At 34.4% G+C, this 13366-nt stretch overlaps 1 protein-coding gene across 1 annotated transcript; it reads left to right on the top strand.

Annotated features, from left to right (window-relative positions):
* The first annotated feature begins 2119 nt into the window (after window positions 1–2119).
* LOC132553058 (sarcoplasmic reticulum histidine-rich calcium-binding protein-like) lies at window positions 2120–12736 on the top strand. The gene is made up of 5 exons (XM_060217264.1): window positions 2120–2272; window positions 8616–8687; window positions 9183–9237; window positions 9507–9543; window positions 9952–12736. Exons 1-5 carry the CDS (start codon window positions 2120–2122, stop codon window positions 10040–10042), a joined length of 408 nt encoding a protein of 135 aa, XP_060073247.1. The 3' UTR covers window positions 10043–12736.
* The last annotated feature ends 630 nt before the right edge of the window (window positions 12737–13366 follow it).

The following is a 13366-nucleotide window of genomic DNA, read 5'->3' as shown; positions in this document are numbered from 1 at the left end:
AAGCCTCCTGGATAAGCATGTGGGGAATGGTTCCATATGCGTTTGCGAGATCCAGCCATACTACTGTGAGATCCTTCTTGTTGACCTGGGCTTCCCGGATAAGTTGGGTTACAATGCTAGTATGTTCCACGCATCCTGAGAATCCGGGTATTCCTCCTTTCTGCACTGATGTATCTACATGCTGGTTCTTTGTCATTTATGTTGTCAGCCTCCTTGCAAGAACTGAGAAAAATATTTTTCCTTCCACATTCAGCAGCGAGATAATGCGAAACTGCTTTATGCCCTCTGAGTTCTCCTCCTTTGGAACAAATCAGCCCTCGGCCTTCTGCCAACAAGATGGAATCTTCCCTTTCTGCCATATAATCTTGAGTAGCTTCCAGAGATGTCACAGGACCTTCGGACAATTCTTGTAGACCCTATATAGGATACCGTTGGGCCCAGGTGCTAATCCAGATCTAGCTTTCTTGACAATCTCTCTGATTTCCTTCAATGATGGTTCCTTTACGTTCGTACACCTGTTTCTGGTACTGGTTCTATCCTCCCACATGGCCCTAATGGTCTCCACTGCTGTTCATCTCCATGTGTTTCTGAAAGATAGCTCTCAACTTCTTCTTTTGTTCAGTGTCCCTGACTTTGACCCTTCAAGTGTAGCTTTGGTATCTAATTTCGGTCTTCACCTCCGGTTAACTAATTTTATTCAATTATTTTTATATGATATCAATGTATATCACAGGATAGGTAACGTATATTAAACGTACATAAAACAGATCCGCTACACCAGAACTCATAAGTTTCAAAATCTCACTAAATGATTTTTTGCGAAAATATTTCTACGTAATTGGTTATCTTAAACATAAACGTCTCTCGATAGGTTAGTTCGTTTGTTGCATTGATCTTTAAGTGAAACAACACAACGTATGCTAATGACTCTACACCCACATACACGAATTAATAAAACCAATATGAGAAATACACTTAAGGGAAGACGTGGGAGAGACTTTGTCTCATATACTAAGACTTATAAAACGCCACTATGTTCAAATTTTACAACATTTTTAAATGACAAAAAAATATGGAAATTGGATTTTACCCGATATTTCCGGTCTACGTTTGATCAGAAACTACGTATTATTAAAAGTAACAAACAAAGACTAGAAAGGTTTTTTTTTTTATTTGCGAGTGATTGAAACATAAATACCTGCAGATTTACTCATTACAATTTCATTTTCTATTAAAGTTATTATCATCATTGAAAAGCAACAACAAGATAAGTGAATGTCCTTTGATAATATGTGATCAGCCAATGACAAGTGATTAAATCCAGTTTTTGTAACGATTATACATAATTCATGTAAAATGTCAACACATGCTGAAAGTGTCATTTTATTCTGTAATACGGGTTATCTCAAAGAAAAATCATAAAAGAATACATACATTGTTCCTCAATAAGAGTAAAAATGTATAAAATTTGGGGCGTAGTGTGTGTGTAGGAAGCGTGTTACAGGGTGTGATAATCTGGAAATATAAGAAATTTTCCCCGTTGTACACAAATACAAAAACAGAATGTTTTCAATATTTGGAGGGAAAAATAATGTTCCAAAATTTATGTATTTCGGGAAGGGAGATCACGTGTTATTTATTTATTTTTTTAATTATTCCATGCTTCATGCGAGAATCGTTAGAATATGAACCAAACTGCAGCGGATACGGTGGAAGATTTCAAAGCTGCCCTTACTGTATCATATCTTTCCTGTGTGTTCAAAGTTCCATCGCATGACAAATAATTTTCAATCTGATGACGGCTTGACAGGAAGAAGAAGATTATGGTGTACGTCTCTGTTCGTCGCCTGATTTGGTTGTCCTGTTAAAAATATCTATCACTGGTTGTTGTGATGAAGAGTAACCGTGACAAAGATATTTAGCATGCATTGTAAATTATTTCTATATCAAAAATCGAACATTTCTTATTTTCCTTTCATATTCAAAATAACACCTTGCGACATGAAAAATCTATGGCATGATCCGGAATTTAAATTACGGTTCCGTTCCTGTCTTAATGCTACCCGGAAGTCACTCGTGGTCGACCCGCATTGGTTTATTTTATATCCACACCGGCAAAATGAGGGCCGTATACATGATATCGGTGTTGTCTGTGTTTATTCTGGTGATCTTCGTCAATGCAGCCGACGAGGAACAGAAAGAAAAAGTACTCGAGCCAGAGGAACTTGAATATGCAAAAGGATCGGTGTGCAGTTATTGTGAATACTGCCAGGTAAAGTAGGGCCATGCCGACAGAAAGCGACACCCACAAATCGTCATGTATATTAATACACAGGAACATGTATCTGGAGCGTAAACAAAACTAGCAAATTCCAGTCCGCAGTAGCATCATACAAAAAATTTGTTTGATGCATAGTGGTCTGGATTTTTGCTTGTGTGTTTTACATGCCACATATAGGTGCCTGTGGTGGATCTTGCATACAACTGGTTTCGGGTGTGACTGTTTTAGGCCGACTGTTTTAGTGTACATAGATATATATTTGGTTAAATTTCAATATCTATAATAATGCGAAATATCCTCGTAATAATGGACCACAATTTATGACTCGAGTAAGCAACTTCGGCTCTGTATTATATCTAGCCTTCACTCTTAGGATACAAACATAAATTACTACTTATGTGTCCTACCTGACCTGTTCCTTTTTACATTATTTACAATTAATGCACATTGTTCATATTTGATTCCAGAATCTGGATTGATCACAGTTGCTGGTAGTTATGAATTGGTTGTCTAAATAACCTACCATATATGGTGCCAATTATGTTAATTGAAGTACAAGTTGCTTTACTAGCCTTGGCTGGTGAGAATTTCCCTTTTTCATTAGTAGAGTGGTAGAGTGTTAGGCTGGAGACCAAAGGGTTGCTAGTTTGAACCCTGTTGGAGGCAAGGCATATTTCATTACTCCTTCCTATTACAGATTTCGTATTGTCAACTACTTTTTGGATAAGAGCTATAAGAGATTCAGAGGCTTTCTCAGAGATATTGAAACCAGGTTGCTGTTGTCTTTGATGTCAAAGAATTAGTTAAGGAGGTAATAATGTAGAAGTTGAGAGTACAGGTCACTTTACTAGCCTTGGCTAGTGGGAATTTCCCTATAGTGGTGAGGAGTCTGGCTAGAGACTGAAGGGTCACTAGTTCAAACCCTGACAGGAGCAGAATGTTTTTTATTACTCCTCCTATTACATAAGATTGGCAGGATGATTACGATAATGTGTTTAAGATGTGATAACATTTTGTGATATAATCACGTCCTGAACGTATACTTTTGTAACAGTCAAAGTTTTGACACCTCTGGTTTATGTATCAGATACTCTTTCCCTGCAGGTTTATAGTACAGTTGAACCTGTTAACTCAAATTTGGCGGGACAAAAGAGAAAGAAGATAAAAGCTAGTATCAAAATGGACATTCTTGTTAATATTTTCAAATCTTCATCTTGCTTTCACTGAAACAGACTCATTTACTTATAAAATAAGTGCATTTCCAATTAAAATGAAATTTTCTCTATCCATAGACATTAAAAAGTGCCATGTTGATTGTATATTTCAAGTGAAATTTGTCATAAGCCTTCAAACTTGTAGCCACTTATATGTACAGATATTACCTGGTATGTAAAATCAAGACCATACATATCATAGTCTTATTTACAACAGAACAGTATTGTTCAGAACATGTCCTCCTAGATGACTTAATTCCTCCATTACAATGTTGTGATCAGTGATGTACATACATGTATCAGTCTGAAGATATGACTTTATTTTAGGCAATTAATAATATACATATACAATTACATAAAATATGGCCACTGGTGAAAGTCCAGGACCCAGCATCTGGATGAGCTTCACATACTCATCGGATAGGTGAAATCAGTCAGGGCTCTCGATCTGCCAGATCGGCCCCATTCCCAATCCAAAATAGTTTTTTTTTTCCAATTTAGACCCGAAGTTTTCCCAATTCTAACGAAAACACCATTATTTTTCCCGATTCTAAGGGCCCCGGGCCCCAGTCCCAAAATGGAGTGTGAGAGCCCTGTCAGTTCATAGCTTACTGGTATACTAGTTCTTTTACGTAGTCAGTATGTCTGATCGTATGTAGGTTTATACATTTACAGACAGTCATTGTTTTATATAGAATTTTATTAGAATTATCAGCTTTACCTGTAGGTGTTTAGTTGATAATATTTCCTGATTTTCCTTTTCTAAAATCATATATTAGACCTGCAAAAGGATTTTCTTTCATTTACACTGACTGCATATATATATAGATAGACTAGCACTCTCTAACCTGATCAGGTCCAGGCAGGAATTTTATACATGTGTAACTCAAGGCTGTGTCTTTTCAACTACATGTATGAAATATAGTAGCCAGGACTGTGTTATATGATGTCGTAAATCATATTCTATCTGCAGGTGTAAGGTTGGATATAAAGCTGTTTATAAGTATTGAGACTTACAGATAACTTTCAGCTGAAATATTTGCTCATTGATTTATTTTCACCCCCTGGCTAGCTTTGATTTTTGTCCTGCAGATGCATGTGTCGTATTGTATATGTATGGTGACAATGTCATAATTCAAATACATTACACAGGTGAAATAACACTGAAGACAAATGGACAAGTCTTGACTGATTGATATATTTTCCCCTGTGCTCGGATTACATAAGAATACAAAACAATTACAGTTTGAAATCAGAAATCTCACTGTTTTATGGGTTTCATTTCATCTGAGTTATTTTTGGCCACTGCAACAAGTGTAAGATATGGAGTTGGTGCAAATTGTACAACACAATTTTTATTTTTTTGGTCTAGTATCAAGATGAGTAGAAACTGTTATGTTTTGTATTGACAAAAGTTAAGACACAATAATGATCACCCACACATTAATTACTTTTTCATCAAATTTAGTCCTCAGGCTATCATAAAACGGAAGTGATGTAAGATAACCCCTTAAAACACTTAACGTGAACCTAAACATGTGACCTGGGTTGTTCAGGTTTGTTCCACTGGTCACAATTAATTGTGGATTGTGTTGATAAACAATATGTAATAGTGAAACATCGTATAAAATAGAAAATGACCTAGAGTAATAAACGTGTGAAAAAAAAGAATTCCTGGTCACTTAAATCTGCTTTATACTCACCATTGTAAAATATTGTATTGTTTAATCAAATTCATTTTGGCTTTGGTTACTATTTCTCTGTATCTACCTCATCAAAGTTGAGACTGACAATGAATGATAAAACACATGCGGTTACATATTGTATTTATAAAGTGTAGGATTGAGTTTATACAATCACACATACTTATAATTGTAAATGGGCTCGGAAAGGGAGAGAAGAACAGGTTATGCATCAGAGCATAATCATCTTTAGTAATGATGCTCTGAACCTGTTCCAAATAAGAAGAGAAGAACATGGCATCTATCTCGGGGAGCCATATGTACATCTCAAAGTCTCTTTCAGTGAAAAGACCAAATAAATTGGACTTTTTTTACATAGGATTCCTGCTTTTTTCCTTGGATACTAGCTTCAGAGAAAGATCTATATTTCACAAACAGAACGCCATCTGATTAATATGAAAAAACTCACCTAACATATCAACATTATTAATATAATTGTTACTCATAAATTATTTTTAAAGAATGTTTGTTGATATGCTAAAATTCAAACAAATGAGAAAAGCATACTCCTACTTATAAAGTTTACATAGATTGAAATAATTTTTGCTAGAGATTTCTTACAACAATCAGTTAATTCCCATCAATTAAGTTACAATTCTTTTCTGGTCATTTAACCTTATCCTCGTGTATCATTTAGTCCTGACATGTAGATGGCTGCTCCAGACACAACATGTCAATATGCCAAGGAGAATCCATATGTTTCCAAGCGTTAATTACATAAGAATGATTGAGCAATGGTGAATAAATTCCATTACTAATGACAAATCAATGTTACATTGGATTTCTGCATCTTTTCCATATACACTGTGTAGAACCAGGGCTCTCGAGCAGCCAGATTTGGGGTCGAATTCCCAATGCAAAATAGTATCTTTTTTTTCCCAATTTAGACCCCAAGTTTTCCCAATTCTAAGGAAAACGCCACTATTTTCCCCAATTCTAAGGGCCTCGGTCCCCAGTCCCAAAATGGGGTGTGAGAGCCCTGAGAACAAACTGATGGTTACCAATATTTGTTAAAACTTTTTTTATCATTCGTTATATATAATTTATATATGTCTGGACTAAAAACCTCTCCTTCCAGCATTGCAGGTCAAAAGTGTTCAATACATTGATTGTCTTTTTGAATTGTGACTGAAAACCTTCAGAATTTCTAGGGGGAGAATTCCCGCACTGTTAACAAATAGATCAGCTATCCTGCATTATCAAGTACTGTGAAACATCAGACAAGGTTTCCCCTCCCTTTTTGGATATGGTGATATACTTAAAACAAAATGTTAAATTTGGGCAAAGTTTAAGAAACATCATGACAATAACATAACTATTGAGTTTAAACTTGGAAGTGTATTTTTCAGAGAAGGGGAAGGGCAAGTTTTTGTATGTTCTGCATTTCTCCTAAAAATGGCCATACCATAGGAGTAAAGCTTAATAGGCAAGACTTATAATGGTGGGTCTTATCCCTATGGGACCAGAGGGATGTACCCAAATAGGGGAAATATGGTAAATCGTTTCAAATCCTCTTTTCTGTGCAAATTATTGGATTGAATATTCCAATTTGGTCTGAAGCATCCTTTAGTGAAGATGACTTAATTTTGTATAGTGTATGGGTGGTGTATAATGTGTCTGGCTCCTCTGGGGGCAGAGGACATGGACCGATAGGGAAAACAGAGGAATTACTTTAAATTATCTTCTTTTTCAGTTGGGATGAAGGTATTTTGTGAAGCATCCTTGGGGGAAGTGTGATTGATTTTGCATAAATGGTGGGTCTCAGCTCCATGGGGAGTGATGGATCCGGAATGCAGTAGTATGGCTGATGATTATTACCTGCTTGCTTATTCAAACAAGGCATCATTAATGATATAAATATCGGTATGACTCCACCTTGACTTGTGTGCTATGTAGAAGATGGCTAAGTTTGTAAAGTTTGATGAAAGTTCTTCAAGGAATGAAGCCACAAGTGATCTTGATCATACAACCCTGATATGCAGACCCAGGTCAAAATGGCCTCTGCAGTGCAGACTTAGGTCAAAATGGCCTCTGCAGTGCAGACTTAGGTCAAAATGGCCTTTGCAGTGCAGGCTCAGATCAAAACGGCCTCTGCAGTACAGACTCAGATCAAAATGGCCTCTGCAGTGCAGACTCAGATCAAAATGGCCTCTGCAGTGCAGACTTCGGTCAAAATGGCCTTTGCAGTGCAGGCTCAGATCAAAACGGCCTCTGCAGTACAGACTCAGATCAAAATGGCCTCTGCAGTGCAGACCCAGGTCAAAATGGCCTCTGCAGTGCAGGATATGTGTTGTCTTAACGGAGGAGATCTCTTAATAGAGCTGTATTTGTGTAGTTAACTTATTCAAAATGAAAGGCTTGTTTGAAACTTGATAGAACTGGAATTAAATTGTACAACAATTAAAATTTCATATGAAATGTTTGATCACAAGAGAAATATACATATCTGACCTACAAATTAATGAACCAGTAATCTTCAAACATTTGTTCATATACTGTACTGATATTTGGTTTTCGTCTAATGATAAGGAGATTATTTTAATATAAATCCAGATCAGGCCAAACCAAATAATGGCTAACAGTTCTTTCAACTTTGCATATTGAAATAATTCAAATAAAATTGAATATATCTAGGGCAGATGGAAACATATTTGTTTTTTGTTTTGCCTGATCTTTAATTCCTTACTGAGTACAGACTGACTTTTGAGGACCTAGTTTTGCTAATATCATTATGGTCTTGACTTAGTGTGTATAAAACTGACACTTATAGAAAAAGTTTGTGAAAGAAGTTATTATAAGGCAATGTGTTCTACTCGGTACTAAAAATAACTTGTGAGGATTAAGGCATCGTACAATGGTGTCTTTTGTATTTATCTAACGTACATTTAAAAACATTTCATTTTATACTGGTAAGCTATTGGATTATAGCCTATGTCAGTTTCTTTCTATAGATGTTAACTTCTACCTGTGTATAAAAACCACCTTCATGGATGAAAAATATTCCTTGAGAAATTATGTATAAAATCCACCTCAATTGAGAAATATGTACCTGTGTATAAAAACCCTCTGTTGAGAAAATACCTTATAATTAAACCAAAATACCTATTTATTGTCTTGCAAGGTCTTGTTTACAGAGAAAGAACCTGTCTAGAAAGACCACCGCTGTATAATGAAGACCATTCTTTAAAATTTGTTCTAAACAAAACATACTTCATTTCTTCATTCAAATCAAGCTATTTTTATGAAACCTGACGTATTAGTAAAGGTCAGCCAGTTTAATTTTGTTTTTTCTGTTAAGTTTTCTGGTTAAATTTTCATTCCTTTTCACTGATTTAGTATGTTTTTAATATATGTGTGATATTCTTCTTGTTCTTTCAGTTTTGTAAGCTCTGTGATTCCGACTGTCCGTGTGAAACCAGTCCTTCTAAACCCAACTGTAAAATGTGCAAGGTAAGTTCAAACTGCTCAACCTTTATACATAAACACTTCAGTCGAGAGATTGACATGACATGCCATTTAATAAAGTCTTCATTAGAGCGGATGTAACTCTCACGACTTGTGTTCAGAGACAAAACCTTACCTGCAACAGAAGTAGTTCAAATTATTCTGATATAAAGTCAAACCTCGTCATCGTAAGCTTGTATGATTGGAAGACCCGTATGATTTAATGTTTTTTACCTGCCCCTGCAAAACTTTTCAATAAGTATTTGATCTCACATAAATTGAATACTCCAAGTTTTCCAAATGTCCCGTCAACTTCAAAATAACAAAGTTCGACTGGATATCTGTCCAGAATCTGTTTCGATCCAAACTGATATTTAAAAAGATGATAGAATGTTAGATTGATTTGAACTGCAACAGAAGTAATGATCAATTATTATTTCATAAGTGACAAAATAAGAGACAATTTCCTTTTATTGATATATTCAATTTGGTTCTTTTCAGTACTGCAAATTCTGCTATCTTTGTTCCGCTGTCTGTGATACAGTTTGTCAACCAGGTAAGTGTACATCAATTTTCTGATATCATTTATCCTCTTATTCAACATGGCATTAAAAGATATGTTTAAGGAGATTTTATATTTTGAAATAAATTAGAAAGTAATGACAGATAGCAGATTATGTTAGATTTCATTGGCCTCACCACAGACTGTTATATAGCTGAACCATGCTCACCATGTTATATACATCAGTTGACGGCTGTGCTTACTAAGGGTGCTGTGAATATTACAGTATAATGTATACATATTTTATTTTTTATCTCGTCCAGGTGGTGTGCTAGACACTGTTTCCTCAGCTATAGTAAGGTAAGGTTATGCATTGTACTTACTTCTATTTTATTGTAGAATTTGTTAGATTCAAAGATTGATGTATTTATATTCAATGACAAGATCTTTGAAGAAAAAACAATATTATTGAAGTGAGATAGAGAAGTGAACAAAAACAAAGTTTGTTTTAAAAATGTCACATTGGTTTGGGCCTGATTTCATGAATAATTTTTTTTTAAATAGGTGAAATAATGTTATAGAATGGTCCTCATACGGGAAAGGGTTTATATTCTGTAAAAATACACTCTGCCAAAATCATGGAAAATTTATCTAACCATTATGACATTGTGTAAATCTACTGGCTTCATCTCTGCATTTTGATTAGTACTGAATTAATATAAAAATACATGTACCTTCATGTCTACATGTGTCTTGATTTTTTTTTAGTGCTCTGCCCATTCACAACAAAGAGGAGATAGACAAGGATTTGGACTCTGTGTCAGACTGGATAGCTAAGGAGAAGAGAGATGAGTTGTAACCATGTTGTCGTCTAGGAAACCATACCTTCACTGTGTTTAGAGTGCAAACTTTCACCTCAGTGTTCACCTGACCTTTGACCTGTGATCTTTGACCCAGAATGAATATTGATTGGTCAAGGCAATTAATGTTTCATGTATGATATTGATTATGATTAATAGGTATCACAAACATGGTGAAAAATTGTTGAAAACGTAGAGGTAATATTCACGTTTGTAATTGTATACGGAGGTACTTTTAACAGACAGGTAAACTTTGTTTATATTACATTCTAGCATACAGAAGAATGGAGATTTAAATTTTTTCATTAATTCTGAATTTTGCCATTATAATTGCCATTACAATAGAGCTGTTCATTACAACCCTTAGGTGTTGTGAGCATGATGACTTTATGTTACATGTTTACCAAACAAACAATTCTAAATTTGTTTCTGTTAAAGCAAGTTGTAAGGATTCTGATATAATTTGTTGATGTCATGAGAATGACATACAAAACAAATAAATAATAATAAAAAAAGAACAAAGATATGAAAGAAAACAAGTGTTGATTTCAATCACAACAAAACAATTTATTCCTGATATTGGAAAAGCTATTGGACACCAGAACAAAAACATGATTTGTACGAAGTGATGAATGCTCAAGTTATACAGGTTGTTGATGAGGCTGTATATAACACCAGGTAAAATATACAGGCCTTGTGGACCACTTTTGTCAACACTTTTGGTGAAACATACAGGCCTTGTGGACCACTTTTGTTAACATTTCAAGTAAGGCATAGAGTTCGTGGACCACTTTTGTTAACACTTTGGGTGAAACATACAGGCCTTGTGGACCACTTTTGTTAACACTTTGGGTGAAATATACAGGCCTCCTGGACCACTTCCCTTAGCACAGAATCATTCAGTGTAAAAAACAAGGTGTATCAGTACTACTGTTGTTTTATCGTATATGTCTGTGTCATGATGTTCATAGTTTTACACAAAATATTTAACTGAATTTCATGTTGTGCAGTGTAAACTGGTAGAGAACTGCAATATTTTTCCTAGTCGTCTTCATAATTCGTCAGATTTTTTTATTTCATCTTTCAATAAGAATTTATCAAATAAACAAATTAGGAGGAGTTGAGGAGCCTTCACTTTAAATCTATAGTGTCAACAATAAGATGTAAAATACGTTTGCTTATACCAGAAAAAGGTTAATGACTAGAGGTGTCATTCGGTGTGGAATTGGATCTGGTTAGATCACGCGAGCTTCCTTTGAGGAAAAAAAGATTAAAAAAAATTATCATTAAATTATAGTAATTAATCTTTTCATGGCCTAACCCATGAAAAAACACTTGATCATTATTTCTGTGCAACTGTAGAGAATTGAAGAGTAGCTGTGTGCATGTATAGATCAGTTGTGTGAATATTGTGTAAATTAATGCGTGTGTATTAATCAGGAATTTGATTTCTTTTTTTGTGAGTTTGCCTCTTTTGTTTCCCCGAGTATTTTATACAAACACTTTACATTTCATCATTTTTTTTATTTACATTCATAATTTCATTCAAGATTGGTGATAGAGGGTTTGTAACAAAATATACTGTGACTGTTGCGTTCACATCAACTGAACTGTTTATTGAGATAAATCGGATTCAGATGCAAATCATTATATATCTATAGTATACAAAATGATTTGGAAAATATTCGGATTGATTTAACAAATATGCTTTTATTTCAATACTAACCAATAATTTATATCGGATAAATATTATAATACACCTATAAAATAAATAACACTTATCTTAGGTTGCTTTTACATAAGCGGTTGAAGCAGTAGGACCAGTGAATCTGCAAGAGAAACACCAGGCGTACAGCAAAGCCATGTACTTACATATATCTAGATATGTTATATTACGCTAGAATGGAAGATATTTCATCATCAGTTCATAGGTTTTAAGTTTTTGATAGGATTTTCAAAACTGAATTTTGAGCTTTACACCAACATTTAAAGCATTGTTTATGTAATTCCAGACCACCTGATCCATTTCAAACAGGTGAAAGGTGTTTTTTCTTTTTTTTTTTTTTAAAAAAACTTCCATAAAATAAATGTGTGTGAACAAAGGCTGAAGATGAACAAATGTGATTTTGTGTAGCATTATACATGTAGATAATTTGTGGACAGACACTTTGGCATAAAATACTGAATTCCCAATTTATGCAAAATGTAAGTTAGTAATTGAATTTTACATACAACCTGGTCAATCAAGGATTTATTCTTTTACCAATCCATATACCAGTCCCTGTTGAGTTTTGGTACCATATATGTTTCAAGACACAATTTAGTTGCAGATAAAGTTTTTCTATCAATTTTTTTTTAAAAAAAATTAGGTTTTAAATCTAATTTCAATATGGGATCATCAATGAGCATAAAAAATTTCAACAAATGAAATATTTACCATACAGCATTGATAGTTTGTACAATTATGTCTGATTAAGTGTTTTACATATAAGGTTTATGTCTTGTATAAGAATTCTTTGACCCTGTGAAAAAAGACCACAACATTCCATTGTTTCCACATCAATACCATCTGAAAGCCATCACTTTATTTGATGCATGTATTTTACATATCTTTGTTTTGTTTTTCACATAAATTGTAAAACAAATTTACATAAAATAAAGATTTTTTTCTTTCAAACCCTTCATCAGTGAAATTTTGTTTTTGTTGTTTCTTAACAAATCCTTGAAAATGTTGAGAAAAGGATTTAATGAATGATTCACAGATTGAAATACATGTAAATGAAATCCTTAATTTTTTTTTTATTAAAACGGACAAGACTAGCATGATTATTTTGAAACTCTCTCCATCTTTGACTACCAATCAACACATCATTTATTTTAATTAAGGGGCTGCGGTGGTTGAGTGGTCAAGGCGTATGAACATCTGTATCACTAGTCCTCCATCTCTTGGTTGCAGGTTCAAGGCCTTAGTTGGGAAGTTGCAAGGTACTGGCCCCAGGTTGATGGTAATTCTCCTGGAATTCTGTCTTTCTTCCACCATCCAAATCTGGCACATCCGTAAATGACCCTGGCTGTTAATAGCACGTAATCTATTCCTATCATGGATAAAAGTATGATTACATGAAATTTGCATATATGTATTGGATCATTGTGTGATTTCGGCGATAACTTCTCTTGCAAATCCATAAAATTACAGCACATTATCAATTATGAACAAATTAACTCGATAATAAATTCACACATATGCCATAATTGTTATATTAACAACATACAGAAAGTGTTACAAGAATTAGTTCAATCATATTTCAGCACCACATTTCTAG

Source organism: Ylistrum balloti, unplaced genomic scaffold (assembly GCF_031769215.1).
Source record: "Ylistrum balloti isolate Yb309-2 unplaced genomic scaffold, AGI_CSIRO_Ybal_v1 Utg370294, whole genome shotgun sequence".
NCBI classification, from domain to species: Eukaryota; Metazoa; Mollusca; class Bivalvia; order Pectinida; family Pectinidae; genus Ylistrum; species Ylistrum balloti.
This window is presented reverse-complemented; position numbering and strand designations above follow the sequence as displayed.

What these genes read in the sequence shown, in the direction of transcription:
- LOC132553058 (XM_060217264.1), top strand. Translation starts at nt 2,120, where the DNA reads ATGAGGGCCGTATACATGATATCGGTGTTGTCTGTGTTTATTCTGGTG. An exon ending in CCAACTGTAAAATGTGCAAG is followed by an intron (nt 8,688 to 9,182) that starts GTAAGTTCAAAC and finishes GGTTCTTTTCAG; the next exon opens with TACTGCAAATTCTGCTATCT. An exon ending in TGATACAGTTTGTCAACCAG is followed by an intron (nt 9,238 to 9,506) that starts GTAAGTGTACAT and finishes TATCTCGTCCAG; the next exon opens with GTGGTGTGCTAGACACTGTT.